General features: G+C 44.3%; 1 protein-coding gene across 1 annotated transcript in view; it reads left to right on the top strand.

Annotated features, from left to right (window-relative positions):
- The window catches only part of shank2a (SH3 and multiple ankyrin repeat domains 2a), a gene marked incomplete at both ends in the record, with an annotated part of 136275 nt that extends 110034 nt beyond the window's left edge, over positions 1-26241 (top strand). The window contains 8 exons of the mRNA XM_083995006.1: positions 5194-5329; positions 6967-7047; positions 8846-8869; positions 10062-10100; positions 10718-10830; positions 11503-11608; positions 12629-15125; positions 25716-26241. Coding sequence (XP_083851132.1) covers positions 5194-5329; positions 6967-7047; positions 8846-8869; positions 10062-10100; positions 10718-10830; positions 11503-11608; positions 12629-15125; positions 25716-26241 — 3522 coding nt within the window. The remainder of the gene's footprint in view (positions 1-5193; positions 5330-6966; positions 7048-8845; positions 8870-10061; positions 10101-10717; positions 10831-11502; positions 11609-12628; positions 15126-25715) is intronic.
- Positions 26242-27507: the final 1266 nt, after the last annotated feature.

Below are 27507 nucleotides of genomic sequence, written 5' to 3'. Positions count from 1 at the left end.
TCACGTTACATCACAGAGGAGATGACGGATCAGCTGACCTCAGCGTGGCGCTGTTAACCCTCTCCTGCTCCGGACGGGCTGGATTAGCAGCCCGTGTTCTCAGCACGCGTCCGCACGCTCCAGATTATAATTGATTAATCAGATTAGCAGCCGTCAGCCGGGGCGTTTCCCTCAGACGAGAGTGGATTGAGTGATGGGATGAAGTCGGCCGCCTGTGCTCAGATAAATGGCTCAGATGATGCTTGATGTTGTGGAACTATTGTAATGATTATGATGATGATAATGGCTTTTAAATAGGCCCTTCTGCTGGATGTGACAGGAGCATTTTACACACACACACACACACACACACACACACACACACACACACACACACACACACACACACACACACACACACACACACACACACACACACACACACACACGTACAGTACTGGTATCCAGGGCCACTTTCTTTCCTCCAGAAGTGTGTGTTTGTGTGAGTGTGTTGTGTATTATTGATTAAACTGTTAATGTTCAGCCATAAAGCTGCTGCTTCACTGCAGTTTTTCTTTCTGCTACTTGTGGGTTCATGGATGTTTTGACACGTTATGGCCGCCGGGCTTCATCCGTCTTTTCCCCCCTTTTTTTTTTCTATTGGAGCCAAATAGCCCAACAACAACACACTGTTTCACTCATTCAGTCACACACACGTGTCAAAAACTGTGATTGCTCGATTGCTGCCTTCACACCACAGTCTGGACTGGACATGGATCAATATTGCTAATCGTCTGCATGTAACTGATAGCCCAGGTATTGATCTGCCACTCGATGCCGCCGTCTGACTGGTCTGTTGCACGCAGGCTCCATCAGGGTGAACGACATCTTTCTCTATATGTCAGTTCTACTACGTCATTAAAGTTTCAGTGGATGAACAAAGCAGCTCTTCATGTTTTCGACGTTAAAACAGTTTGTGGCTCATCTGACATGAAGAGGCAACATAGATGATGATATTTGGTAAATCATCTCATGAAGTTACATCAGCTCTCTCAGGTGTTTTTTGTTTTGTTTTACCAAAAAAGTATCAAACATGAATAGTTTCATCGGCAGTTTTAGTACTACTGCCTACTATGGTGGCCCTGAGGGCTCTAAACACTGCAACTACAGCTTCGATTTGACATTCACAACACCACAGAAGTGTTCTCAGGGACAAAATAATGGACCTGGCTTATGGCTAATGCTAAGCTAACTAAATACATTTCACTTACTTACTTACTTATTAACAGTATACCTGCAATAATATCTGGATTGTTATAATAAACCAAACAAACTCACCTTAGTTTCAAATACCACTAATAGGTCGCTGTCTTCACAACTTCTAAAGTCTTGGAGCAACACAAGTGTCCCAGCCTGGTCCGTCAGTTTTTTGCGTCCCCTTCAGCTGTGTTGTTGTGAGTTTTTGTAGCTCATGTGTTGTCAAATTAATGAGGTTTTCTTAATTTGTAGCACATAAATTGCGGTGTAATGAGCCGTCAGGGCCACCGTAGAGTAGTCCTAATCAAAGCCCAGTTAGAGGCTCCTATGCAGCTTTCAGTCAAATCTCATGATCTTCATCAGTTGGTGGAGTTACATTGAGTTGTAATGGACGTGTAGATCAGTACACTTTCATAACTTCTCATTTATGTGGACTTAAACGCTGGGAGTCGAAATTCATATATATATCAGCAGCTCATGATGACAATCATGTGATTGACTGAAAACGTTTTGAAGTTTGAGCCTGAAGAAGTGTCAAGGAGAAGAACAAGGTTTATAAGTGTGTTTATAAGTGAAAATAAAAGAGAGCATAAAAACAACACAATGATATCAGAAGGTAGCGCACACTGGTACAGTTTTAATCAGCTTTAAAGGCAGCAGAGGTACAGGCAGTGTGTAAATTGATTTTTTAAATTTGATTTGTTTGGTTTTCATCACAATAAATTCAAACTCAGCTTCTTCTTTTATGAGAACCATATACCAAGCACAATACACAAACTACCAACCATCACATCATTCTCTAAACATCTTCAAGCATGGCTATTAGAAAACCAGATTTGTGAACATGGTCCTACTTCAATTTGTATACTTTTTTGTCTGTATGCTTGTTGTTTTTTAATATGTTGTTTGTTGTATGCATGACGCACTTTACTATGGGCATTCTGCAGAATTCTTGCACTTATTATCTTTATCCTGCGATAGAATACAGCGGTAGCCTACATTAGCACGTTATACAGGCACTTTTACCCCGCAATCTAAAACTTTATATGGGCACTGCTGCAATACAAATTAGCACTTTACTGTACAATCCATGTTCACAATATAATTTTAACACTGAGCTAGTTAATCATGTGTCATCCCAAACTTATAGTCTATATTGTTGTGCATTCTATTTTGTTGTTGGAAAGTTTTGTAATTTGTAAATTATTGTCCTTCCTCTCTTCTCTTCTCTTCTCTTCCCATCTTACACCTACCTGCCTATGGGACAAGAGAACATTTATTTTTTAAATGCTCATTAATATGCATTGTCTCATTTCTTAAATAAAAAAACAAACTTGAAACTTGAGACAGGAAGTTGTGGCATTGACGCTGGTCTGTGGTCCTGCCCCCCCTTTCCTCCTGGATCTAGATCTAGATGTTTTGGTGTCAGGTGCACTGTGGTAAATCGGAGCGCTGCTGGTTGTGGTTTAAGTCTTTGTGTTGAAGAGTTGTGTGGTTGAGCACAACAAGAGAAAAGCTTATTTTTACACACCGGACGGTTTAGCAGCTTTCATGGAAGAAAATGAGCTCTAAAAATAAAAGACAGCGAGACGTGAAGTCGTCTCGTTCTGTCGTCACATCCCTCATCCTCGTAATAAGGCCTCTGCAAAGTCCAAGCAGGCTCTGTACCAGTCAGGAGTGTGTGTATGTTCACACAAATGTGTGTGTGTGTGTGTGTGTCCATCCTTCTAGCGTTGTTACATAAGAGAGTGGAAAGACACAGCAGATTATGTAAGGCTTCCCCTATATGCGAACGACTGGACGCTTTTGTATGTGTGTGTGTCTGTGTCTGTGTGTGTGTGTGTGTGTGTACTGAAGTGTATGAGCAGACCTTGGTGTGTGTGTGTGAGTGTGTGATGGAGCACAACGGCGGGAACACAGGGTCATGCTGAAACAGCTGCTGGAGCATTTCTCTCTAATTACCAAAATGTCCACCCTCATGATGCTGGAGCAGAGTGTGTGTTAGATTAAAGCCTAAAGAGAGAAAAGCAACTCTCTCTCTCTCTCTGTCTCTCTCTCCGTGTGTGTTTCTCTCCTTCACCTCACCGTGCCTTCACTCCAGTCTGTATTTTTTCCCTAATCCACCACTTACACTTTCTCTCCCTCTCTTCCTTTCCATCATCCCCCTTGGTCGCTCCAGGCCAGTGTCTCTCTCTTTCTCTTTCGCTCACTCTCCAACCTCTCCTCTTGTATTTGTCTACGAAAGAGAGGGAGAGAGAGAGAGAGAGAGAGAGAGAGAGAGAGAGAGAGAGAGAGAGAGAGAGAGAGAGAGAGAGAGAGAGAGAGAGAGAGAGAGAGAGAGAGAGAGGAGGGGCGGAGTAGACCGGATAGGAGATGAGAGGAGCGGTCCAGCAGGGCCCATATTAAATTAGACCAGCAGTAATGAGATTAAAACCAGTCCATGTGGACACGAATGCATGTGTTTGAGAGGAGATATAAAGTGTGTGTGTGTGTGGGGGTGTGTGAGTGTGTGTTTATTTGTGCAGGCCAAAATCTGATCTGAATGTGGGGGTGTGCAGCGTTTGGGGTACATTCAGAAGTTTATATATAAAAGCTGTGTGTTTCCAGTTGGTGTCAGTGTCAACACCACACAAAGACACACACTCGTGTCACATCTAATTGCAGTGGGATTGTCCTGTCTCGCCACCATCATGAATATTTCAGCTGTTTGGTGGACGGACGTAGGAGATCACAGACCTGAGCAGGAGGCTCATCGGCCGCTGCATGACGTCACTGTGTGTGGGTGGACCGCAGGTGTGCAGCACCTTTAATAAGCCACAAGTCTGTTGTAACCATAAACACGGATTTATATGTGGACGCTACATTGGGCACTAAAACGTACATCAACGTAACAACCACACTGATCTAGGTGTGTCCACCATAGTGTCTCATTTATTGTATTTCATTTAGTTTGACCTCATTTCATTATTTTCCACCACATAGACTAGTTTAACACTGCCTGCATCTTGGAGTTTTCCTTGCCCAGATATTTAAGATCATCCACCTTTCAACACACCAAACTCCTCTCACAAGGACTCTTTAATGACGACATTACAGCAAGACAGGCTCAGGTCAGAGGTGTCAGTGTTATTGCTACAGTCATCTTCACTGGGTCCTGTTCAATTAAATGAATGGATGAGGTTGTTTGCCAGTTTCTCTTTAGGCTCTGGACATAGTGGATGTACAGTGTAAAATGATGATGTGTAATTTAATTTATGAAGCTCATACCAGCAACCCGCTTCTAGAAATCCTCTGAGAGCAGAAAGATGACGTATGAGGTCATCATGTTGGGTGAATTCAGGCTTCATGTTTCTTCATCTTTTGTGCTTCATCTGAAGTGATGATCCATGAAAAGATCTAAAAAAAAAAATAAAAAAAGTAGACCATCTCAGTGTAGTTTTACACCTCCTTTCTTAGTTTTCTCCCTGGAGCTCTAGTAATAACAACAGGTTGGTGTCAGCCAATCAAAACAGAGGATGCTGTGATCCTCTCTTCTGATTGGCTGACTGTATTTTGATGCAAAAAAAAGAAAGAAAATAGAGCAGATTTTGTATGTGAATGAAAAATCTAAGATTCCAGTTAAACACTTGAAGAAACTAACTCCTGCAGGTGTTGGATGGTGACTCCAGGTGGGCGGTCTTGGTCACTGCTTTGTTGTGACATCACAAAGTTACAGAAGTCCTGACAGCTGGTTTTAAGGCTCAGTTTCTGAATACAGGCTGTGTGGCTGTGTTTAAATTGTCATTGAAGTTTGTTCTGTTAGGGGCTGTGTAGACTAACAGATGAACAGATGATGACACAGACAGTGATTGTAAAGGTTAAAATACACCACAGGCTGACATGGCTCTCAGGAATAAAAGTCATCAGCCACTGATGACTCTTCTGTTGTATGTGTGTGTCTGTGTGTGTCTGTGGCAGGTGAACCAGGAGAATGTGGTGAAGGTGGGCCACAGACAGGTGGTCAACATGATCCGCCAGGGGGGGAACCGGCTCCTGATCAAGGTTGTGACTGTGAGTCGGAATCTGGACCCCGAGGACACGGCACGCAAAAAAGGTAAAACCGCTTTTCCGCAGTGTGTGTGTGTGTGTAGTGAAATGGTGTGACAGCCCCTCTGCTGTATAGATTTACCAACAGTACACCACTACAGACTGGAGTACAGCAGCACACACACACATACACACACACACACACAGATGATGTGTTACGTAATAATATTCCCCAGAGGCAGGAGGGAAACTGACTGACTTTGTGTTCACAATGCAAACAACAAAAATAACACAACAACAGAAGTTCATACCTCTCCCGCAGATCTGAACGTCACTCTCTGGATGAGAATGACTGAACCCTTCAAGACCTGAGTCTCCTCTCAAACCTCGGTCACCTCCTGAAACCTGAGGCCTCTCCAAAACACCTGACCTTCACCAAAACCTTTATGTCTCAGCCTGTGAGGCAGATAGAAACATGAAATAAAAACCATCTGAGAACTTGTACAAACCATTGGTTTGTATTGTAAATCTTTGGTTCTGCCTGAGGAATTGTGTACAGCTACAAAAACATGCATTTTTTTTCAACGCACCCTTATTTGGAACAACAAGGTTCTGTCTGCATATTGAGCTTCAAAGTTTTTGCATCCAAACAGCAGAAGTGATATGTGTAGCAGGTCTCATCGATACAAGAAAATGACAGACATCCTACATTTATTCTACAGGTACAATATCAAATCAAAATTTGATATTGCTAACTCATCATTTGTTTTTAAACATGACATCAGTGCTATACAGAGTATGTGTTACAGACTGCAGCCAAATGTAATATATTCAGCTTTTATTTCTTGGTTTTATGATGAATCATCCTTTTCATACAGATGAAGTCCATAGGTCAGGTCTTCATATTTAGTCAGTTGTGTCTCAACTAATAGTTTATGTTTTGTTTAGGTCAGACAGACAGACATAATACTAATACATTTATCATCTGTTGTTATGTTTAATCTTCTGTTGTGGGACAGGTTTTCTTTTCCAGTGTCTTTTCTGACCCATTTCCCACTGTCACTGAACAGTGAGGCGATTTGACAAAGAGACACAACCTGATTGATTGCTTATTAAACCAACTCAGAGTTCAACCTTGGAGACAGAACCTTTTTGTTTTCAAGATATGGAGTCTAAAAATGCATATAAAAAAAACAAACAGTTAATTTAATGTTAAAAAGTTGTCACAGATTGTCAGATATTAACCTTATAATTGATTTGATTTCATGTTTCTGCTTCAGAGGCTGAGAAATGAAGGTTTTGTTGTTTCATTACGTGAATCTTTATCACTAACTTGATATTGTCCCTCCTTCTCTTCCTCTTCCTCTTCCTCTTCCTCTTCCTCTTCCTCCTACCCCTTTTCTTCCTCTTCCTACTCCTACAAAATGTCTCAGACTACCATCACACTACTAAGTGTTGAAAACAGCTCCAGAAATCTACTAGTAGTCAAAACTCCCATGAGGTCCTCTCTCACCAGCCTTTCCTTCATTTCCGGCCACAGTCAAACTCTTCGTTCCCTTTTACCTAAGAAAAACAAGACCGTAGATAAAAAAAAAAAATGGACAGAATCTGTGGGAAAATACAACTCCATTTTATCCTTGAGTGACAATAAAATGGTATGTTTGTATTTTAGAGGCATCACTCTTGACTCTCTGTGTCCTCCAGCTCCTCCGCCGCCAAAGAGAGCCCCCACCACAGCCCTGTCCATGCGCTCCAAGTCGATGACCTCTGAACTGGAGGAACTTGGTGAGAGCATCCTGGTTTGGGTTTTTTTTTGTTTTGTTTTGTTTTGTTTTTACTCATATTGGCCTCAGGAACATTGTGTCTAACAGCTCCTCTCTCTGTTCCTCTTCCTTATTCTCATTGGTTGGTTAAATCTGTCAACAGTGGACAAAGGTAAGCAGTCAGTGCTGCAGAACCTTTTTACACCCATTTCTGCCCAGTTGCAAACTCCATCGGTTCAAAGCAGCTGAATGAAGATGCAGCTTACGTTCCCATTGTTTGATCTGTTGCTCCTAGTTTGACTCGTATAGAAAAGAAGGAAGCTGCTTCTCCTCCCTCCTCATCCCCTGTCCTCCTCTGCCGTAATGCATGAAGGACATTTTGCTTTTGAACACCCCCTGCACACATGAACTTCTGCTGCTGCTGCTGCTTCTGCTGCTGCTGCGACTTTAGCATCATCTTTGTTTTTTTGTTTATTTGTTGTCTTTATATCTGTGTGTGTGTGTGTGTGGTGAGCACCACATCAGAGGAGCCTCTCTGCTCTACTTTAACGGGACTGGAGCTAATACCCTCTGACAGTCAGGACAGTCAGCAACTCTGAGACAGAGGCCGAACAGAAAGAAAGGAGGAAGATGGAGAAAAGGAGGAAAGGAGGAGAGGAAGTGTAACAGACAAGGGAACAAGGAAAAGATCAGGGAATCCTCAATCAGCAGAGATAATAAAACACCTTTATTTTGACACCTATGACAACATAAACAACGGCCTGAAATGCTCTTACAGTGAATGTTTGATTTCATTGAAGTGTTTTTTTTTTTTTTTTCATGATGATGCTGAAGTTGTACAGTAATCCTTGTGATTTCAGTCCTGGTTGATTTTGGCAACAGCCATGGTTGCCGTGGTAACAGTAAGTGCGCTTTGATAGTAGTTCAGCCAGCCCCTTTTCTTTGTCAGGAACACAAACAGCAGAGTAACTGGTGGATGTGTTTGAAAGAAAGAGCAGCGAAAACAAACTGGCTCAACTACAGATGCTGTGATCCGCCTTCACGCTGCAGGACACAGAGTGGGGGGGGGGGGAAGCTCAGAAAATGATGAGATCATTTAAAAGACAGTTCAACAAGTCATTAAAATATCATTAGTTGCAGGTAGTTGCAGGTGCATTGGCTGAAAGAGCGCTGTACACACTGCACACTGTACCGTACACACATGGATCAGTCACCAGCAACTGCAGCTCTGTGTCAAAAGGTGTGTCGAGTGAGAGCAGAGATGAAAGGTGAATGAATAAATGAGGAACAGGGGAGAGGACCCACTTGTGCTGCAGAAAATAACTCTGCTCAGCATGTTTTATTTTAGAGCTGCTTATTTGACACATTTGCATTTTCATTCTTTCCCTCATACTCTCACAGAGTAGTAATAGTATCACCTGATGGCGTTGCTGGGTCTAAAAGAGCTTTAGTGAGTTCGCATGTGAATGTAAACGATGGGATGCACATGTATGTAGGTGTGAATTAATTCTTTGTAACAAGGGGTAGACAATATATGTTTGCTTCTTTCTGCCCCCTTTCATTCAAGAGTTAGAGTATTGTCATTGTTTTTTATGAGTTTTATTTTATTTTTTGTTTTTATGCTCGATAAATGAATGAAATAAACTAAACAAACTAAACTGCCGCCTGCTGCAGGACTACTAAGTTTAAACAGATGAAACACACACTGGGTGAAAGTGACCGTAAGCAGTGAGTTTTTTTTTTTTGTTTCTTGGGAAAATGACTGAGTCTGTTTTATGCTCTAAAGACTCAGAAATCTTTTTCTGTCGCCCCCCCCTAAGCCACTCTAAGGAAAAAGAAAGGTGGTAAGTTACTGTAGGCATGTTTTAAGTTTGATCCAGTATTTTCCAATGATTGATTTATGTCACACACACACACACACACACACATAGACACACACCACCCTCCCCTCCCTCCCACTGTGATTAACTAACACTGCTGTATTCGTTGATTTAAGATTTGATTTGTCTGACGAGCTCCTTCGACTTTCAGTCAAACCAAATGTGGTGTCTCACGGTGTTACCTGCATGATGTTTGATGTCTCTTTGATGACAGCTGTTTTTCTGAACGTCTCTGTGTCCTACATGTCGTCAGTGCATGGTTTCATGTTGTAGTTGGTCTCCAAGCAGAGAGGTGTGTTACCATCGTGTACCTCGGTCCCCGGCAACAGATCCTCGTCTCTTCTTCTTCTTCTTCTTCCTCTTGGTTTAGATGTTTCCCTGCTCGGATGCTGAGTAGTCCTGCTCCTCCACGTTTGATTAAAGGAGTAGTTCACCTCAAAATGACGCCTCAATCTCTCACTTAGGCAGAACCGCGCAATCTGCATGTGCACCAGTGACGGCAGCGTATATAGTTTCAGGCTTAAAATGCAAAGAAATGTAGCAGCAGCCCTTTAATGAGGTGTTACAAAACACTTCACTGTGTGTGTGTGTGTGTGTGTGTGTGTGTGTGTGTGTGTGTGTGTGTGTGTGTGTGTGTGTGTGTGTGTGTGTGTGTGTGTGTGTGTGTGTGTGTGTGTGTGTGTGCATATGTGAGTAAAACAAAACAGTGTTGCTGTAAGTCAATGTTTGTTCATTTTACGTGACCTAAACAGATTTGCTGTCATGTTTCTTTTTTTCCTGTATGCCTTCGTTTTTTGTTTTTTTCCCCCTATCTCTTGTGTCACCGCAGTGTGCGAGTGTGGTGTGTGTGTGACGAGGGGGAGGTTTATTCCAGGAAATGTTTCACTTTCAGATAGGTTTCCAGGGCAACCGAGTTGCAGGTTGTCTGCTCCACATCCAATTGGGAGACAGATCTCAGAGAGAGGAAATTAACTTCTGGAGGCAACGCGTATTTTTTTCCTGCCGTCTTCTCGTGTGTGTTTTTTTCTTGTGTGTGCATGTGTGAGTGTTTGTGTGTTTAAGCTCTAATCATAGTTAAGGTCATTGATGCTCCTTTCCTCCCCTGTCCTCCTCCTCCCCACCTCTTCCCTTCCCCACTCCTCTCCTCTGTGTGTAGATGCGCAGAAGAAGAGGATTGTTTTCCAAGTCACTCTAAGTAATCACTGCCCTAATGCATGGAAGCTTCCTCCACAGCTAGCCAGGGAGGCGATCCAGTTAGAAGGCTAGATCAGGGCTAGCATGTAGCTTCTCTGAGCAAACCCCCTGTAGGTGGACTCTATCTGATTAGCATCATCACACACCAGAGGGAAGTTCAGCTCTGCCAAATTTGCCGTTGACACCTTTCTCAAAAAAAAAAAAAAAAAGCCTGAGAAAGAAAACTGCAAACTTGACGGACTTCACCTTCATTGCTCGTTTTACATCTAATGAGGGAACAACCCTGAGAGTTGGATGATGCTGTTGAGTCGGCTGTTTGGAAAAAAAAAAAAAAGCTTGCACGGCTTCCACGGCTGGACACGCCCACACACGCATCCATCACTGTCCTCCCGTCCACCTCCCACCGCCCCAAAAATATGTTTCAGTGTTTTCTGTTTCAGTTTCATTGCAATTCAGCGTGGAAACTCAGGGAAGGGCCTCAGTGAATGAGTAGCTTGCGTTTGGCCAATGAAAACCTTACTAAGGCTTTTGCAAGTTGAGCCCCAAACCCCCCCAGCACCACCCCTCTTTCCCCCTCCCTCCAGTTTCTCATGATTTATGGGTTGCCCTTTGTTGCAGACAAAGTCGAAGAGATGACGCACGCCCAAAAGGCTTCGCCCGTTGATATGAAGGTCGCCACGATCAAACCACGCCCATCCAGTCGCTGCTTGGTCACGCCCACTGATATGAATGTAAGTGAACAGAGCTAAGTTCAGCTTCTGTACCTAAGTACATTTGCTTAAGTAAAATCCATACTCTACTGTAGCATATTTTTTCAAGTATATGGGGCCAGTTGCACAAAACACCTCAGGCTTTCTCCATGTTGCAGGTGCAATAGTTTATTTGACTCTAAATTATTCCTTAGTATGCTAATATGAGGAAAAACCTTTAAGTAAAAATGAGAGTATTTTAAAGAAACATTACGAATTAAACTTTTGTGCAACTGTCCCCTGTACTTAACATAAGTATCCTATTTCTGTAAATGTATGACTTTGATGCAGATAACATAATTTGTAATTCAGTTCCATTTAAAATCTGTAAATCTGCTATGTCGCTCAACTTTCCGTTTTTGGTTTTTGATTATTTTAATTTTCTCATCATTTTGTTTGATATTACCAACTGCACTGGAGAACTAGAAAGTTGTAATCTCCATACAGGCTTGGCACATCTGATGTCTGATTAGCAAAGTAATTACAATGAGAAAACAAACTAGGTTATCATAAGGTAATGGGATAACTATCTTTATCTTGAAGACGCTGATTTGTGTTTGTTGTACAGCAAATTGTGTTACATCATATTTTTAATGATAGAAAAATTCAAATAAGTGCTTTCAATGAAAAGTGTGTCTCTGGTTTGGTTTGTAGTCCCTGTATCATGACCGCCAGGGAGTAGCAGTGGTGCCACCCACTGTGCCTGGGGCCTTCCTGGGGATACCTGAAAAGGGCACCATGAAAAAGCAAAAGTCAATAGGTCTGATGTGGATACAGTTATTTTGTATGTGTGTGTGTGTGTGTGTGTGTGTGTGTGTGTGTGTGTGTGTGTGTGTGTGTGTGTGTGTGTGTGTGTGTGTGTGTGTGTGTGTGTGTGTGTGTGAGCTCAGACTCTAAACTGCATGTCCAGTACCTTGTGCTTTTAGCCCGTCGTAATATTCTATTAATGCTCAGAGGACTTGCTCCAGTAATATTGAGGCTAATTATAGATAAATTGATCCAGTCAGCAAAGTATGCTTTCAGGCGATAATATTGGAGGTCATTAAGCATGTGCTGAAACTTCATTCTCGGTGCTGAGGGACGTCATGCAAGCTAACGTTACTCACCGCCATCATTACTGTAATAAAAAAAGAATGAATTGCGATGACAGCACTTTAAGCTTGTTCTCTTTTGATGACAAACTGGGAAAACGTGACACCTGGGGAACGACCTTTACTGAGAACTAAATAATCACCTCAGTGAGCTAGTGCCTCTAGCAAGACACTTACTCTCCACAACTGAAACACTGTGTGACTGCATGAATGAATGGCAGGAAGGATGTTACTAAATTAAAATGACCATCTACTCGCCTCTACATCCACAAGAAGCTGCTTTTATATCTACATTTCCCAACAGGAGAATAACATTGATTAGTTCATAATTCACCTGACCCTTTTGAATGTACAAAACTCCACTTCATGGCTGCTCTTCTGAATACATTTAAATTGCGGCTTTGTTGTAATTGGTTATTCTTGTCCTTCTTTCCTTTATGAAGATTTCAGTTGGTAAAGTAATTGGCCAAATTAACTCACCAAGAAATTCCCACTTCGTCCCTTTTGTCATCCCTCTTGCCTCTGACACATTTCACAACCCCCTGCTAGGATTTATAAAGGTTAAGAAAGAGCCAATATCAGTAAATGAGGGATTTCCTGTAGAACAAAGAGGCCACACTTGATATAAAAAATTGGGATGTCTCCCCCAGATCCTCACATCATTTTTCTTTCTGCTCCATTTCTCCAAGGAACAGAGGATGACAAACAGGGATTCCTCACGCCTCCCCTTCTCAAGTTCTCTCGCAGCCTCTCTATGCCTGACACCTCAGAGGACATCCCTCCTCCTCCGGCCATTTCACCCCCCTCGCCGCCTGCCTACAACTCAGCTGCTGGCCCGACACCCAAAAGCTACGGCACCACACGGCCGAGCTTCACCCAGAACTCTCCTAACGCAGTGACGACCATCAGCCGAGCTGACGTTGGTACTTTGCGGCGTGGGTACTTCCGTCAGAGCTCAGAGCAGTTTGAGAGCACACGTACTCGGGGGCGCGCACCTGTGCCCGAGAACCCTTACTCTGAGGTCGGGAATAAGACTCTGTACGTGCCAGCGAAACCGGCTCGAAGGAAGGGCATGCTGGTGAAGCAGTCCAATGTTGAAGACAGTCCTGAGAAAACGTGTCACATGCCAGCAAGCCCCTCAGGGCCAGTTTCCATGCCTACGACGCCTATAGAGCGAACGTGCTCCTCCATTCCCATCCCCACAATCATTGTCAAGGAGCCCTCCACCAGCAGCAGTGGCAAGAGCAGCCAGGGTAGCAGCATGGAGATCGAGCCCACCACCCCCGAACACCCACCTCTCACGCCCACCGTTGGTGGAAGCGGAGGTCTGCGTCCTGATGACCCACACTCTCTCAGCAACCCCTTTGCGGCAGCTATTGCCGGGGCAGTACGGGACCGGGAGAAGAGGCTCGAGGCAAAAAAGCACTCAATCGCCTTCCAGTCAATAGACATCGGGGATGAGGACTTGAGTAGTCCCACCCCAACCCCTCGCCTCCGCCAGTCCAAATCCATTGATGAAGGCATGTTCAGTAGCGATGAGCGGCTTCGAAGGATACTGGCCCCCCCTCCTGCAGCACAGCTTGGGCGCCCTGTTGGGGGTGGTAGTGGCAACATGACCGATTTTAACAGTCCTGAGCCCACGGTGGTGCGAGAGCCTCTGAACACCAGAACAGGCCAGTGTCCCAACTTGGACAGTCCAGTCAGTCTCCCATCTACTCCTCCTAAGAGCCACTACAGGGCCAATGGGACCTACCTCCATCCTGTCACCGGCAAGCCCTTGGATCCTAATTCTCCACTTGCTCTGGCGCTGGCAGCTCGTGACCGGGCCATGAAGGAGCAACAAAACCATCCTCAGAATCAGTCACCAAATCCTCCTCAGGTTCAGCAAACGGCCAAGCACGAAGCCCAGTCCCTTCCAATCCAGCCAAGCCACAAACCTGACCTCAACCAACCACTGTTCATTGACACCAAACTACGCTCCGGGATCGAGACGAGTTTCGCCGCAATCTCCACAGCAACCATGGGGCGGCCAGGTCGAGGCGGCCTGCGGAGGCAGATGACGGAGCAGAAATATGAGTCCGATGGGGCGCGGGAAGAGAGGCAGCATAAGCCAGTGGAGGAGAGGAAAAGTGCACCGGCGGATGTTGCAGACACAACTCAGCCCAAATCGGCAGGGCTCTTGATGGTCCACACCAGCACAGAGGCAAGCAACAAGGTGAACAACCAAGACTTGGAGGGGCAGGACAGCAACAGGCCATCTGAGCTGAAGGACCCCAACCAACCTGAACCTCTTAATGCTACCACACTGGCCCCCAACCCCCAGCCAGCTTCCTGCCGGAGGAGGAGCGTTCCTCTAGGTGAATCCATGGATGAACCAGTAAAGCTTCCCTTCCGAATTCCCCCGCCCCCTCTGGCCTCAGTTGACATTGAGGAAGACTTTGACTTCACAGAGCCCCTCCCCCCACCACTGGAGTTTGCCAACAGTATTGACATCCCTGATGACCAGGCTAGCGCCATTGCGGAGATGCTTCATCAGCAGAGACGGAACGGAGGACATCCTCTACCCCCATACCAGGCTCACGCCCCTCCACCGGTCGCTGATCAACACAAACGGGTGACAAACAGCATGCCCCCCTCATATCCACCTCCTCCACCCGACCCAGAGTCGGGGGTGGGTGACTCGGGCATCGAAGAGGTGGACAGCCGGAGTAGTGGGGATCCTCAGCACATGGAGACCACCAGCACCGTTTCCAGCATCTCCACCCTGTCTTCAGAGGGGGGCTTTTGTGACAGTGCTCTGGAGAGCCTCTACGCCACCGCAGATGGACACGCCTTTCTTGTGGATCGGCCCCCTGTGCCCCCCAAACCCAAGGGCAAGTCTGTCATCAACAGAACCTCACTTTATCATGACGCTCTCATTGAAGAACCCCCAGAGTCCTATGGGTCACCACCTCAGGCCCCTCCCCCTCCCCCTTCTGAACCTCCAAGGACTCCTACTCAAAGGACATCCAAGCTGTGGGGCGATCAGCCCCCGGAGCTGTGCAGCCCCCCATCCACGCCAGACACCAAGAACACCGTCATTACTGAGCTGAGCTCCATTCTGCAGCAAATGAATCGCGACAGGCCGCCCAAGCCGGGAGACAGCCTCGACTCCCCCACTGGAACCAGGGGGGCCTTTGGAACAAGGTATGTGATAAATCAGCCCTGAACAGCTCAGGGTTTCCAAATTCTTTAGTTTTTCATTATTATGTGGACAATGCTCAATGCTTTCAATGACTTAAAAGCACCATTTACTTCAACATCAAGCGCCAGGTGCGCAAAACATCTTGAGTTAAGATTTTCCTCCAGCTCACTGTGTTGAGGGCCCCATATGCAGAGGCTACAGCCCTTGTTGCAGCTGGCCCCGGTTCGATTCCCCCGGTGGCCCTTTGCTGCATGTCATTCCCCCTCTCTCTGTCTCCCTATCAAATAAAGGCAAAAAAGGCCAAAAAAATACTCCTCTCCTTTAGGTTTCCTTGAAATATTTACTTAGTATTTTAAGGTTTTCTCCTTATCATAGTCTTATACTTAGGGAACAATTTACAAGTAAGTTAAACTGAGACCTTAGTGACGAAAATAGGTGAAAAAAGCTGAAGGTATGTGACTTTGTCTGAGCAGCAACATGGTTTATGTTGATAAATTAAAAAGGTTTCTGCAACCAGAAGAGGCCCTCAGTATCGGTATGCCAAGTGCTAATGGCAGCAAATCATCAGTTTCCATGGAGACAATTGAATTTTGCTGCTTTAAAATCTCTTTCACTATTAAAGGGATAGTTCACCCAAAATTCAAATTTCACTCATTTTCTACTCACCCTCATGTCGACTAAGGGTTGGGAGAAGTTTCAGAGTCCTCCGTGCCTTCTTGGAGTTACAGCGGGGCTCCGCGCAGCACTGCATTGCCATATGACGGTTGCGAACGGGGCTCACTTTTCTTCGTCCAAAAAGACATACCAAAAAACATCCAAATACCTCCATACTGCTCGTCTGTAATATCCCTCTTGTATTGAAGCCCTGACATAAGAAATTGTTCCGAAAAAAATTAAATAAGTCAGTGCAAATCTTGCGCCATTTTGCACTGACACCGGCAGAGCAGTGAACTGAGACACTGGGAGCTTCCGCTACAAACAAGCTTAAAATATAGACTTATTTTAAAAAAAAATTCGGAACAATTTCTCATGTCGGGTCTTCAATACAAGAGGGACATTACAGACGAGCAGTGTGGAGGTATTTGGATGGTTTTTGGTGTGTCTTTTTGGACGAAGAAAAGTGGTGTCCGTTCGCAACCGTCATATGGCAATGCAGTGCTGCGCGGAGCCCCCCTGTAACTCCAAGAAGGCACAGAGGACTCTGAAACTTCTCCCAGCCCTTAGTCAACATGAGGGTGAGTAGAATATGAGTGAAATTTGAATTTTGGGTGAACTATCCCTTTAAATACCTCAACTTTTTTCTTTAAATAAGGAAATGTTTTAAGATATTCTGAGCAACACCCTGAAGTAATTTTCTCAGTCAAGCAGAAATTAAACCTAACCCCAACCCTATACATAAGTTGAAAACTTAAGGTGTTTTCATCTGAAGTCATCTTTTGTTCTGTTATGTCATTTATTTTTGTGGGTAGTTACTCATCATACAGTAGTGCTTTCATGCTGATATCACTTGTAGTTTGTCTGGTGTTGTGTCATAGGCTGGATGTATCTTGACTAGTTATTGATACTGTTTTGATCAAGCACAGTGCACCTGAGACGTAGATGTTGCCTTGTTTATTTGTTTGAGATCTACAATTTTTCTACCAGCATTTTAAAAGTCAGGAGTGGTGTTGATCACTCCTTGATGAGTTCATCTGCTCACTCATTATTGATTATGTGTATAATTTTGTTTTTTTCTCTAGTTGTCATTGCTGTTGATGTGTTTACTATGGCTTCTGTACATTTTGTGAGGAGCCTACAGCAGCACAGCTCACCTGGTTGTTTGACAGTGTGATACTTGTAAAGCTTATAGTGACATACTGAACATCGCTCTTCAGAGGCTTCATGTTGTTGTGGCTTATATACATACATATGTATATATATAATATCTTTATATACTCTGTACATCACAAATTCCAGAGCATGAAGCTTGGCAGGCTGTCAGATGTGCTAAGTGAGCACAGGTTTTAATATAGTTCTTTATAAAGGCACTATGATGGTAAACCTCAGAGAAGGAGAGATGTCAAAAAGCTGTGCACTGCTGTTCATCAGGAAATAGCTCCAGTATTGAATGCCTTTTAACATCACAGATTCTGCTCTGTTTAACAAGTGCTATCAGCAGCTAATAACAGTTATCCCTGGTGAGAGTTTGGCAATTGGATTTGGTTTATTGTAGCATTTGTTCTCAGTTTAGGAGCTCTGTGTGTCATGACCTGTAGATCTCTTACTTTAGAAGTTAGAAGATCTAGAAGCTCCATGTTCGTCCTGCTCCTGTTTTATCAATAAGAAACAATAAAAACCATCTCAGTGTAGTTTTACATCTCCTCTCTCAGCTTCTCTCTAGAGCTCTAATCGGCTGTCTGTTTTCCAGGTGATCCAATAAAAACAGACCGGCAGGTAAAACTCAGAGAAACCAAATACTGCAATTGTTGGATGGTGGGTCCAGCTTTTTCGGCTTTTTTTAAGGCTCAGTTTCTGAATACAGGCTGTGTGCATTTCTTTGTGCATTGAGGCTTAAGTCTTTCACAGTATTAATATAGAACTTAGACCTGTTTTATGATCACACACTACACATGGATATCTACCCTCAAAGCTTTAGATACCTAAAGACTACTAGTTACTGAGGGAAGCTTAGTGCTCTGTGTGAGATTTGGCACCATCCAGACTAAACAGTCACTGAATATAAATCTGAACGCTGTGAACTGTTTGACAAGTAGAATTCAGAGCTTGTTCGTTTTGATATATTCATGTCTCAGATTGTTGGGGACATGCAGGAGTCACATTTGCAGTAAGTAGGACAACATTTTGATGGACCCTACATCTGAATGAACTCAACTCATGGTTTTTTAACCCCCCACCCCTCTATGAGAGGGAAATAAAAAGCACGATCAATAATTCACCACTCACATGCATTTTGTATGAATGGTCCCATCGCTCATCAGAGAGGTGTAGGGAGCGGAGGGAGAGAGTTGATTCCTCTGGGCGCTCGTGCCTTCTGATCAAATAAGCAACGTTAGATCAACACAGTGACGTCCATTTGTGGTAATTACAGTGAGATGCCCAGCAGCTGCTCAGGTCCGGGCCTTGTGCGCCTCCCCGTCACGCTTCACACCACATGCTATCACATTATCCTTATTTTCATTCTCTGCAGTTCAAAGTCATGTCTGTTGACCTTTACACCTTGTACTCATCTCATTTTCAGCTCACGCCTCCTCTCCATCTTCATCTCCATTCTCTCCAGTCTCCTGTTGTCCCCTCACCTCCTCTCTCTTCATGCTCTCCTGTGTCTCCCATCTTCACAGGTAGGTGCCATCGGCTGCTGTTACCTCACTGCCAAGGCCCAGTTTCTGTTGATGTTCCGCTGCTATGCTGCCTGTGATGTCTACATCATATTGTTGTCATCTGATTAGACTCTGGAGAATTTAGAACAAAGTTTTGTTGTAGTGAGGAGAAGTGATAATGCTGCTGCTCATTTGGAGATGATGCTAAACAGGAGGCTGAATTTACTTTAATCCTGTTCTTACTGATGCCATGATGGATGTGTTGAAATAGATGCAGAAGACATGGTAACAAATGTAAAGTTATTCAGCTCAGTTAATGGCTTCATTACCTGCAGTAATAATAATGATGAGAATAAACTTTATTCATAGAGCATTTATTCATAGAGCTGTGGCTCACGGTGCTTAACGATAAGAAATTAACTAGTACAATAAAGTAAGGGTGAAGAGAACATAGACAGTGTAATTAGGCAATAGAAAGACAGTAGGTAGGGGCACCTTGATGACTCACCTCATATTGTGCATACCATCAAGGCTCTGTCCCATTCTGCAGCGGCCTGGGTTTGATTCTGACTTTGCTGCATGTTATTTCTTCTTGCTCTCTCCCCAGCCTTCCTGTCATTCTAAGTATGTCAATAAAAAAAACAGAAACCAGTGAGAATATTAAACAGGAGACAATTAACTACACAGATCAGTTAAAGACAGAGGAGCTGAAGCTAGGTTGCGAGGGCAGAGTCAGCAGAAAACCTGTTTTAGCCCCTTCCCTCACCTTAATCTGCTGTCCAGTTGATCATGTAACTAGTTTGAGAATGATTCAGCTATGGTATTTGTACACACACAGCAACATTTCCATTATCGTTTATTACAGAGCTGCAGGAACGTGTGTCATCTGCATATGAGGACATGCAGTGATTATTGTTTTGTGAAACTTAAGCGTAAGGGTGAAAATGACAAATGACAACACTTACTGTTTAACGTACAGATGGATTATTATGGTTTTCTCAAACTTTTACTGCCATTCACAATGACAATCTTTACATTGAAACTGTGAGCTCTGCTGTCCTTTGTAACACGACAGGGAGGAAGATGGATCATTCCAGTTTAATTTCAGTGTCACTCAATCTAATGTTTCTCAAATGCAGGAACTACAGTCTGCCCAAGGTAGATGTTGAGCCTGAGTTAAAATGGGGAATATAATCAGTTAACATTATATATTTTAGCAGATTTCTGCTGGAAATTTCATTTAAACAAATGTCGGATTTGTATCCTCAACATAGAAACTGATGCAGGGAAGGACCCAGACAGATCTGTAATTCTCTCACCTCCATTTCCTTTCTGTCCATACCCTAGTTGTCCCCAGATGTTTACACACAGATAAACAGCTGAGACTCATCTGATGTACAGTAAAAGTAAAACATGTAGAAAAAATACTTTTTTTCCCCCACTCACCCAGATTGACATGGTCTCATGAGCCCTTTTCTGTCAGTGTGTGGTTTGGAGGAATGTTGACTGATGTGATTAGCTCACTTCACTTCAGTCACTCGTCGTCTATGGGCTCAACAACCAGATGTTATCCTGCTCCGATGTGACTGCAGCACTTAGCACATCCTGCTAAAACCAGTCAGCTGCTTGTAATCTGCTCTTTTTCAATTGTTTCTCTGAAGCAATCGTGTATGTGTTAGTCGTGCATGTGTGTGTGTGTGTGTGTGTGTGTGTCATGTCAGATGAGGTTTAAACCCCGCTCTCATATGGGTCTTTCTCTCTGCGATTATCTGTGTCTGTGCTCAGACGGGGTTTTTGTGTGATGCACTGCTCCGGTCCTGTGGAGACGGTTGCTGGGCGCCACAGTGGGAGATAAGGTTGTAGGCAGCAAGCGAGGAGCAGATAGGGAGCGGCTTGGTGGTGTGAGGAGGTCTGAGGAGGGCGAAGGTTTTCCCTCCTCTGTGACCATCAGACAGATGGCAGCAGAGAAACAGAGAAGATGGCCTAGATTCACACATGCTCTCTCTCTCTCTCTCTCTCTCTCTCTCTCTCTCTCTCTCTCTCTCTCTCTCTCTCTCTTACTCCATCCTCTGCTCTTCTGCACCCTCTCATGCCCACCCCCCACCTCACCCCGCTCTCTTATGGATGTTAGAGAATCAGCCCCAGCACCGATGGTAACATCAGATTTTCTCTTTTGGACGTTTTTTGGCTTCTTTTTTTTTCCCTTTTTTTATCCTTGTCTCATAGCCTCCCAGATTAAATGTGCGTTGGTTGTGCCTGTGGACGAAAGGGTTGCCTAGCAACCAGCTGATGAGAGCAGCCTTGAGGCCTGCAGTGATGTCATTCTGAGTCGCGGGAGGGGTGTGTGTATGTGTATGTGTGTGTGTGTGTGTGTGTGTGTGTTTGTACATGCATGTGTATGTGTATGTGTGAGCGATGGATGGAGGATGGCAGGCCGAACCCTCAGCAGAGTTCAACATCATCTCACGCAGGTCACGTGCTGCGCTGCTTTAGTAGGCCACCGTTATGTAACCCAGCACAGCCGAGTCAGTCTCTCTCTCTGTGTGTGTGTGTGTGTGTGCGTGCATTTGAGCTTCTATAAATAAAGGCCGCATGTGCACACATGCCAATGAGTGCGACCCCGTGTGCGTGAGCTGGTGTGTGCTAGAAAGAAGCAGGAGTCATGTGATGTGTGGGCGTGGTGAAGGGGAGGTCTGCAATCACAGATATCAGTAACTCTGCATCAATTTCCTAATGCTACTGTCTATTTGTGTGTGTGTGTAGCACCGTGTACCCGTGCTGTTGGTTTAAAGCTCTCTTTTCTTTTTTTGTTTCCGCAACAGAACATTTAAAAAAAGAAACTGTATTAACTGGAGCTGGTTAAGTGTGTCGCAGAATTCCAGGTGACATTTGGTTTCCTGCTCGTGTAAAACAGACAAAAGCAGCAAATCTGAACATTTGAGAAACTGGAAACAGCAAATCTTTGGCAGTGAATTTAAGACACGACACTAACAAGAGGATAGTGGTGGATACATTTTTAAAAGGGAATCTATTGTGTCCAAATGCTGGAGGTCACGGTCTACGAAGGTGCGTGTGGATCATGTTACAAATGAATGTAGGCTAGGGGCACCAAGCACAGGAGGTTAAAGCAGAAGTAAGCGGAATGTTTGTGTTAATATAATTCTTAAATAGTTATATCTTCCGACGGCGATCACTTATATAGAGTGTTTGGTCCGAAACACGGGTCTGTCAGTCACTCTGCTCTGCTGTAAGCCGAGGAGAAAACTTTCCTTGCATCCTACAATCTTTATCCAATGAGGAGAGAGAACAGCATAAAGGGGCGGTCCTCTCTGTGTGTGCAGCCAAGGGATGCGCGTGAATGTGGTGACGTAGGGACGGGGGCGGAGACTGCTAACTCCATCGGCTGACAGGAAGTTAGCCAAAATGACCGGATCGCTTACTTCTGCTTTAGGCGCCCCATGTGTAGAGGCTACAGTCCTCACTGCAGGTGGCCCGGTTCGTATCCCCTTTCCTGCTTGTCATTCCCCCTCTCTCTGCCACCCCATTTCCTGTCTCTCTCAACTGTAAATAAAGGTATGAAAAGCCAAAAAATATACTTAAAAAAAAGAAAGAAAGAATGTAGGCTAGTAGCTTGATGTAACAAGAAGTCAGATCTGTTGCACAAAGCAATTTAGTTGCGTTCGGTTTACCTCAGAGGTCAAAAGTTTGAGCTGTGAATGACATGATGTCTAAGTTGACGGTGTTCCAGTTTTGTATGCTGCTGTTGTTGTTGCTGTTGTTGTTAGCTAATACTAGCCACACTATGGCTAACAACACACTATGTGATAGATTGTGCATTAAAATGAACATAACAAGATGTCTACAGGCAGAAACTGCACATACTTTCAGTACAATTAACACACAAACTACATTCAGCTTTTATTCATTGTTGCTGATCAGAGCAGCCATCTTGGATTGTGAGCTTGGGGTCACCGAAGTTCTCCCAAGTTTAAAGTTGTGTGTTGGTTTCACCTCCAGGCCCGAGTGAACATGAATGTTGTATTTTATATTTGTCTGCAAACACTGTTTGATGTGCACAAATAATCTGACGTTCTGTCGACCGCCTGAGAGCCGTTAGCAGCGCAGCGCTGTCCTCTTTTGTTATATGTGTGTGACTCTTGGTAGTTGCAGGAAATGGTAATAAGGTCAGAGAAGCTAAACGAGGCTCTGTGCTAATTAGTCCAATAGGCAATTACATACTTTTCACATCAGTTTAAGTCCTGTAACAGAAATTGTTTAAAAAGATGAAAGAACAGAAGAGATACCAATTAGAGAGGTACGTGACAGTTCTGAGGTTCAAAATTTTGAAGTGTCTGTATCATTAGAAAAGAATAATAAAATTAAAAACATGACCCGAGAGCGGGAGAGGCAGACGCTGGCTGGCATCATTTCATGAAGATGTTATTTTAATTTTACCATGTGTTCCCTTCTTTTCTTTAATCTAACATGTGTGTGTTTTTACATGTTGTTCATCACACGTCTAACGTCGTCCTCTGTCTCCATCTCATCCACCCATCATGACCTGCTGCTGCTGTGGGGAAGCTGGTGCTGAAAAGTGTAAGTCCTGACAGCGAGCGGCCGGACTCTGGAGAAGGCAGCCCCCTTTAACAAATGGCCCAGTTCCATTTTGGCAGCGCAACCCCCTTTTAGTCCCCTTCACTTCCCCCTCGGGCTGTTCCATATGTTACAAGTAGGGAAGAGCAGTATCTAGGCTGCACCGGCAGTTGGTGAGGAAGTTGGAGCGAGAGCGAGGAGGTCGGGGTCGACTCGGTTCTCCCTCCACAATCTGTGTGTTCACTATGTTCACAAATTGATTTATTAGGAGAAAAAAACAACATGGAACGAGCTCCTCGGGGGAAATTGAAGGAAGGTGTGAACACTCTGCATGGGTTGGTTTGTGTGTGTGTGTGTGTGTGTGTGTGCTGTGGTGGCGGTGGTAGTGGTGGGGGGTCCTCGTGTGTCACTGCTCCAAATATCAGCACGTCAATCACATCCCTCCATCTGGGCCAGAGTGTGATGTCTCTTACTCATGCACACACACACACACACTCAACGCACGCAATTGTGTTTCTGTGTGTGGTGGTTGGAACTGTTTTCAGTCGTAGCTCGGTCTGATCTTAATAACTCTCGTTTCAACCAACTTTGTGATGAAGACAGCGGTCTGACGTCCATGTTCTCGTGTTTCTATCCACACACTTTTAGGTTGACGCTGCTGCTCATCTCTATTATCAGGACTTCAGCTACAGGCCCATTAGTTCCATCTGAATCTGAAGACACACATGACTCACAAATGTATAGTTTGAATTAAACAAAAAGACTCATTGTAGGTTTGAACAAACTTTACTCAAACAGAAGAAATAGAGCATGTGTTGGAAACTGGTTTCAGATGTGGATTAATCCACATTTAAATTAATATTATGTAAGATAAGCTAAGATAAGCCTTCATTTCATTCCTCAGCAGTCCAAGAATACCGAGACACAAATAAACAGAGGAAGAGACAAGACTACAATAATAAAACTAACAAAAAAAAACTAAACAAATCACAGGAAAACAAAGATTATGTAGCTACTATACACAAATAAGAATCTACATTTAATGTGAAAAGCGCTTGTAAATGAAAATGAATGTTGCATCAGGTACTAATAATATACTATGATAATATTTGTAATTATATCTGGTTAGTTATTCAAACTATATGATGTTTTTAGTGAAGTTACCGTAAATGTGATCCATTACCAGGTTAATTTACTCAAAGTAAAGCTGACATTATCAATTTCTCAGACTGTTTCTGCTTCTTCAATTCAACACATGGTCTTTTTTTTTGGCTATGTAAATTTCTCAGCGGGAGTTTCTCTGTTCTCCATCGTACTGTAAAGGCTGTAGAGGTTAGCGAGGCCCCATGCTGTTGTAACTGCTGTACATCTGTCCATTAGTGGACAGTAGGTGAGCTGAGCGCTGCAGGTTTCCCTCTGGCTGCAGCATTTCTCTGAACCTTCACTCACTCACTCACTCACTCACTCACTCACTCACTCACTCACTCACTCACTCACTCACTCACTCACTCACTCACTCACTCACTCACTCTGTGGCACAGCAGCTGCAGTTTTTTTTTCTTCATCTAACATGAATGTAATAAACCATATCACATATTTAAGGCTGCACAGAAACTGGGAAAATCCTTTACATTTCTACGTTCTGTTGATTTGACATGACATTTCTGTCCACTATCACAAATTCCTCAAAACAAACAAGATCGAAGTTTCTCTAAATAAAGTCTTGAATTCTTGTCTGTATTTAACAAATTAATAGCCCACTTAAAATCATATATTCTACTTTTATTGTATAAACAACAAAATAACTGCATTGTTTATAATGATTGAGAAGTCTAACATTAAAAGGAGGTTACTACAAGAAAATGAATACAAAAGTATATAATCATGATTACATTTACAGACTTTGATGATGTCTTGAAAAAATAAAAAATAAAGTGAACAATATTTTTAGATTACTGGTCTTTGCTTTGAAGGCTTTGTCTATTTGATTTTATTGAAAGTGATGACAGGTTGGTAGCAGTCCTACTTTTAGTAGTGTGGGGAATTACAAATTGTAGTATAATGGAAATATAAACATATAAGTGACCCAATAGTTTGTGGAAGATGCACTGCTACCAGCCGTCTGCAAATTTACAACTAAACAGCTTGTTGTAAATATTCAGATATACACATCAGTGTCAGAAAACTGCTGAGACAAAAGAAAAGGAAAGAGACTGTGACTGTGGTGATGATGATGAACCATTTTGCTGATGCTGCCACCTACTGTTCATCCTGCAGAGTTACATGATTATCCTCTTCCAGCTGTGACATGATGAACATCTGTAGTTTCACATTAATGATCCTAACTCCCCAGTCTCATTTGTCTTTGAATAAACTCACACTCACTTATAAAGATCCCTCCATCATTGCTCCTTCTGTTTCAGCCCCTCATTGCACAGCTACACTGTGAACTTCACATCACTCTCACTCTTATTTTGAAAGTATGATCAATTTTAGATTATCTTCAGATGGTCACTGGGCCAAAGAATCGACTTGTCAAGTGTTGTTTTTATGTCAACGTCGTGTAAAGGGTTCATCTCGTTTTTACTGAGGCTCATTATTGTTGAACTTTTCTACTCTCTGTCTTGTAAAACCTGACAATTCCCTTTAATTCAGTGACTAACCCGTCTCCTCCTTCCCCAGGCCGCCCACAGACGACTCAGGAATGCGTAACAACGCCGCCGCTGCTGCCCTGACCTCCACCCCGCCCAGCAGCCTCCCGTCCCAGCCGCACCCCTGCAGCCCGCCGGACTCCGCCTCCTCGCTCACCCCCTGCTCCTCGCTGCCGCCCTCCGTGTCGCCCACGCTCACCGACGTCTTCGGCCTGCCCACCCCACCTATGGGCAGCGGCGGCGGCTACAGCCTGAGCTCCTCGTGCGGCGGCAGCGGCAGCTCGCGCTCCCCGTCGCCGCTCACGCTGATGCAGGCGGTGGCGGCCTCGGGGAAGCCCTTCGCCTCCAAACCCATGGAGCTGTGGAGCAAACACGACGTGGCCGACTGGCTGGAGAGCCTCAACCTGGGGGAGCACAGGGACGCTTTCCTGGACAATGAGATCGAGGGCGCCCACCTGCCCTCGCTGCAAAAAGAGGACCTGATAGACCTGGGCGTGACGAGGGTGGGCCACCGCATGAACATCGAGAGGGCCCTCAAGCTGCTGCAGGACAGATAAGCCCCGAGGAGACGGGGTGGCGACGTGCGGAGTCAGGGCCGAGGAGAGGGAGGTGTTACCCATCACTTTTACCGATCTCTTCATCAGACATTATCTCAAGTCGTTGGAACTGGGTAGAAGTTTTGTCCAAACTGATGCTGCCTCTTTGCCGTTTTTGTCCTCTCTTCATCCTCCGTTGTCGCCCTCATCTCAGTGCTCCGGTCTTGTCCGCCCTCTTCCTCCCTCCCACCGTCCCGAGCATCAGGGGATCATGGGATGTCTGGAGGAGCTGCAGGAGCAGAGAGGAGAGAATAGCTGCTATGTCGCATCATGGAGGGAGAAAGCAGAGGAGGCCGGTGTGAAGGACGGTCCAGACAACAACAGACTCTGGAATAGTTTGTCCTCAAACGCTGGAGAGAAAATACTCGACTGGAAGTTTATTTCACATAAAGACTCGTGCTCACCCAACTGCTTTGGAATACAAAACACTTTTTCCATACACCCGGTGTGGGTGCATGAAAACCAGCTGAGCTGGTCGTTGCTCCTTTTCTATCTTTGCTAGAGTTTGTTCAGAGAATAATATTTCTTCACTAGAGTCCTACCGGAGTTATATTTCTGGTTGCATCTAAAGTTGTAGAGAAAAATTTGAGATAGACTCCATTTTTTTGCTTTTCACCTGTTTGTGTCAAATAAGAACATTAGCTGACATGTTTGAACAAATACTAAACCATATCTCGTGTCCATGCGCACACACACACACGCAAACATACACACTTTATTCACAGTGCCACACATTGAATACAACCAAGAACACACACTGTCTTCACAGACGTATACACACTCTGAGCATGTATACACACTGTTGCTGCAATGGCCTTCTCCTAAGAGAGCAAAGTGAGGATAGAGGTGGTCACCAGAGGAGGAGGGGGCCCCGGGGCCCCTCGCCAGTCTACACCCACCCGGCTTCCACCTCAAGGAAACCTGAAGTGAGGACACAAGGTGCAAGACGGACGTTGGACCAGAAATATTCTCACCTTGAAATGGTTTTTCCGACTTGTCTGTACAGGCTGAAGGGCGTCCTTGTCCTCTCATGGCCTTCCTTCTACTTTTGTGTGTGTGCATGTGTGTGTGTGTGTGCAAAGGAGTGCGTGTGTGTTTCAAGGCCAGTTTAGCTATTTCCATGGATTCACTATATAGGCCACAGTTTAGGGAAACTAGAGCTGTTCTTTACTTTTGTACTTCATTCTGTCAGATCCTCTTCCACTTCACCATCAGCAGGTCGGCACT

Source organism: Trachurus trachurus (assembly GCF_905171665.1).
Source record: "Trachurus trachurus genome assembly, chromosome: 3".
Classification (NCBI taxonomy): Eukaryota; Metazoa; Chordata; class Actinopteri; order Carangiformes; family Carangidae; genus Trachurus; species Trachurus trachurus.
This window is presented reverse-complemented; position numbering and strand designations above follow the sequence as displayed.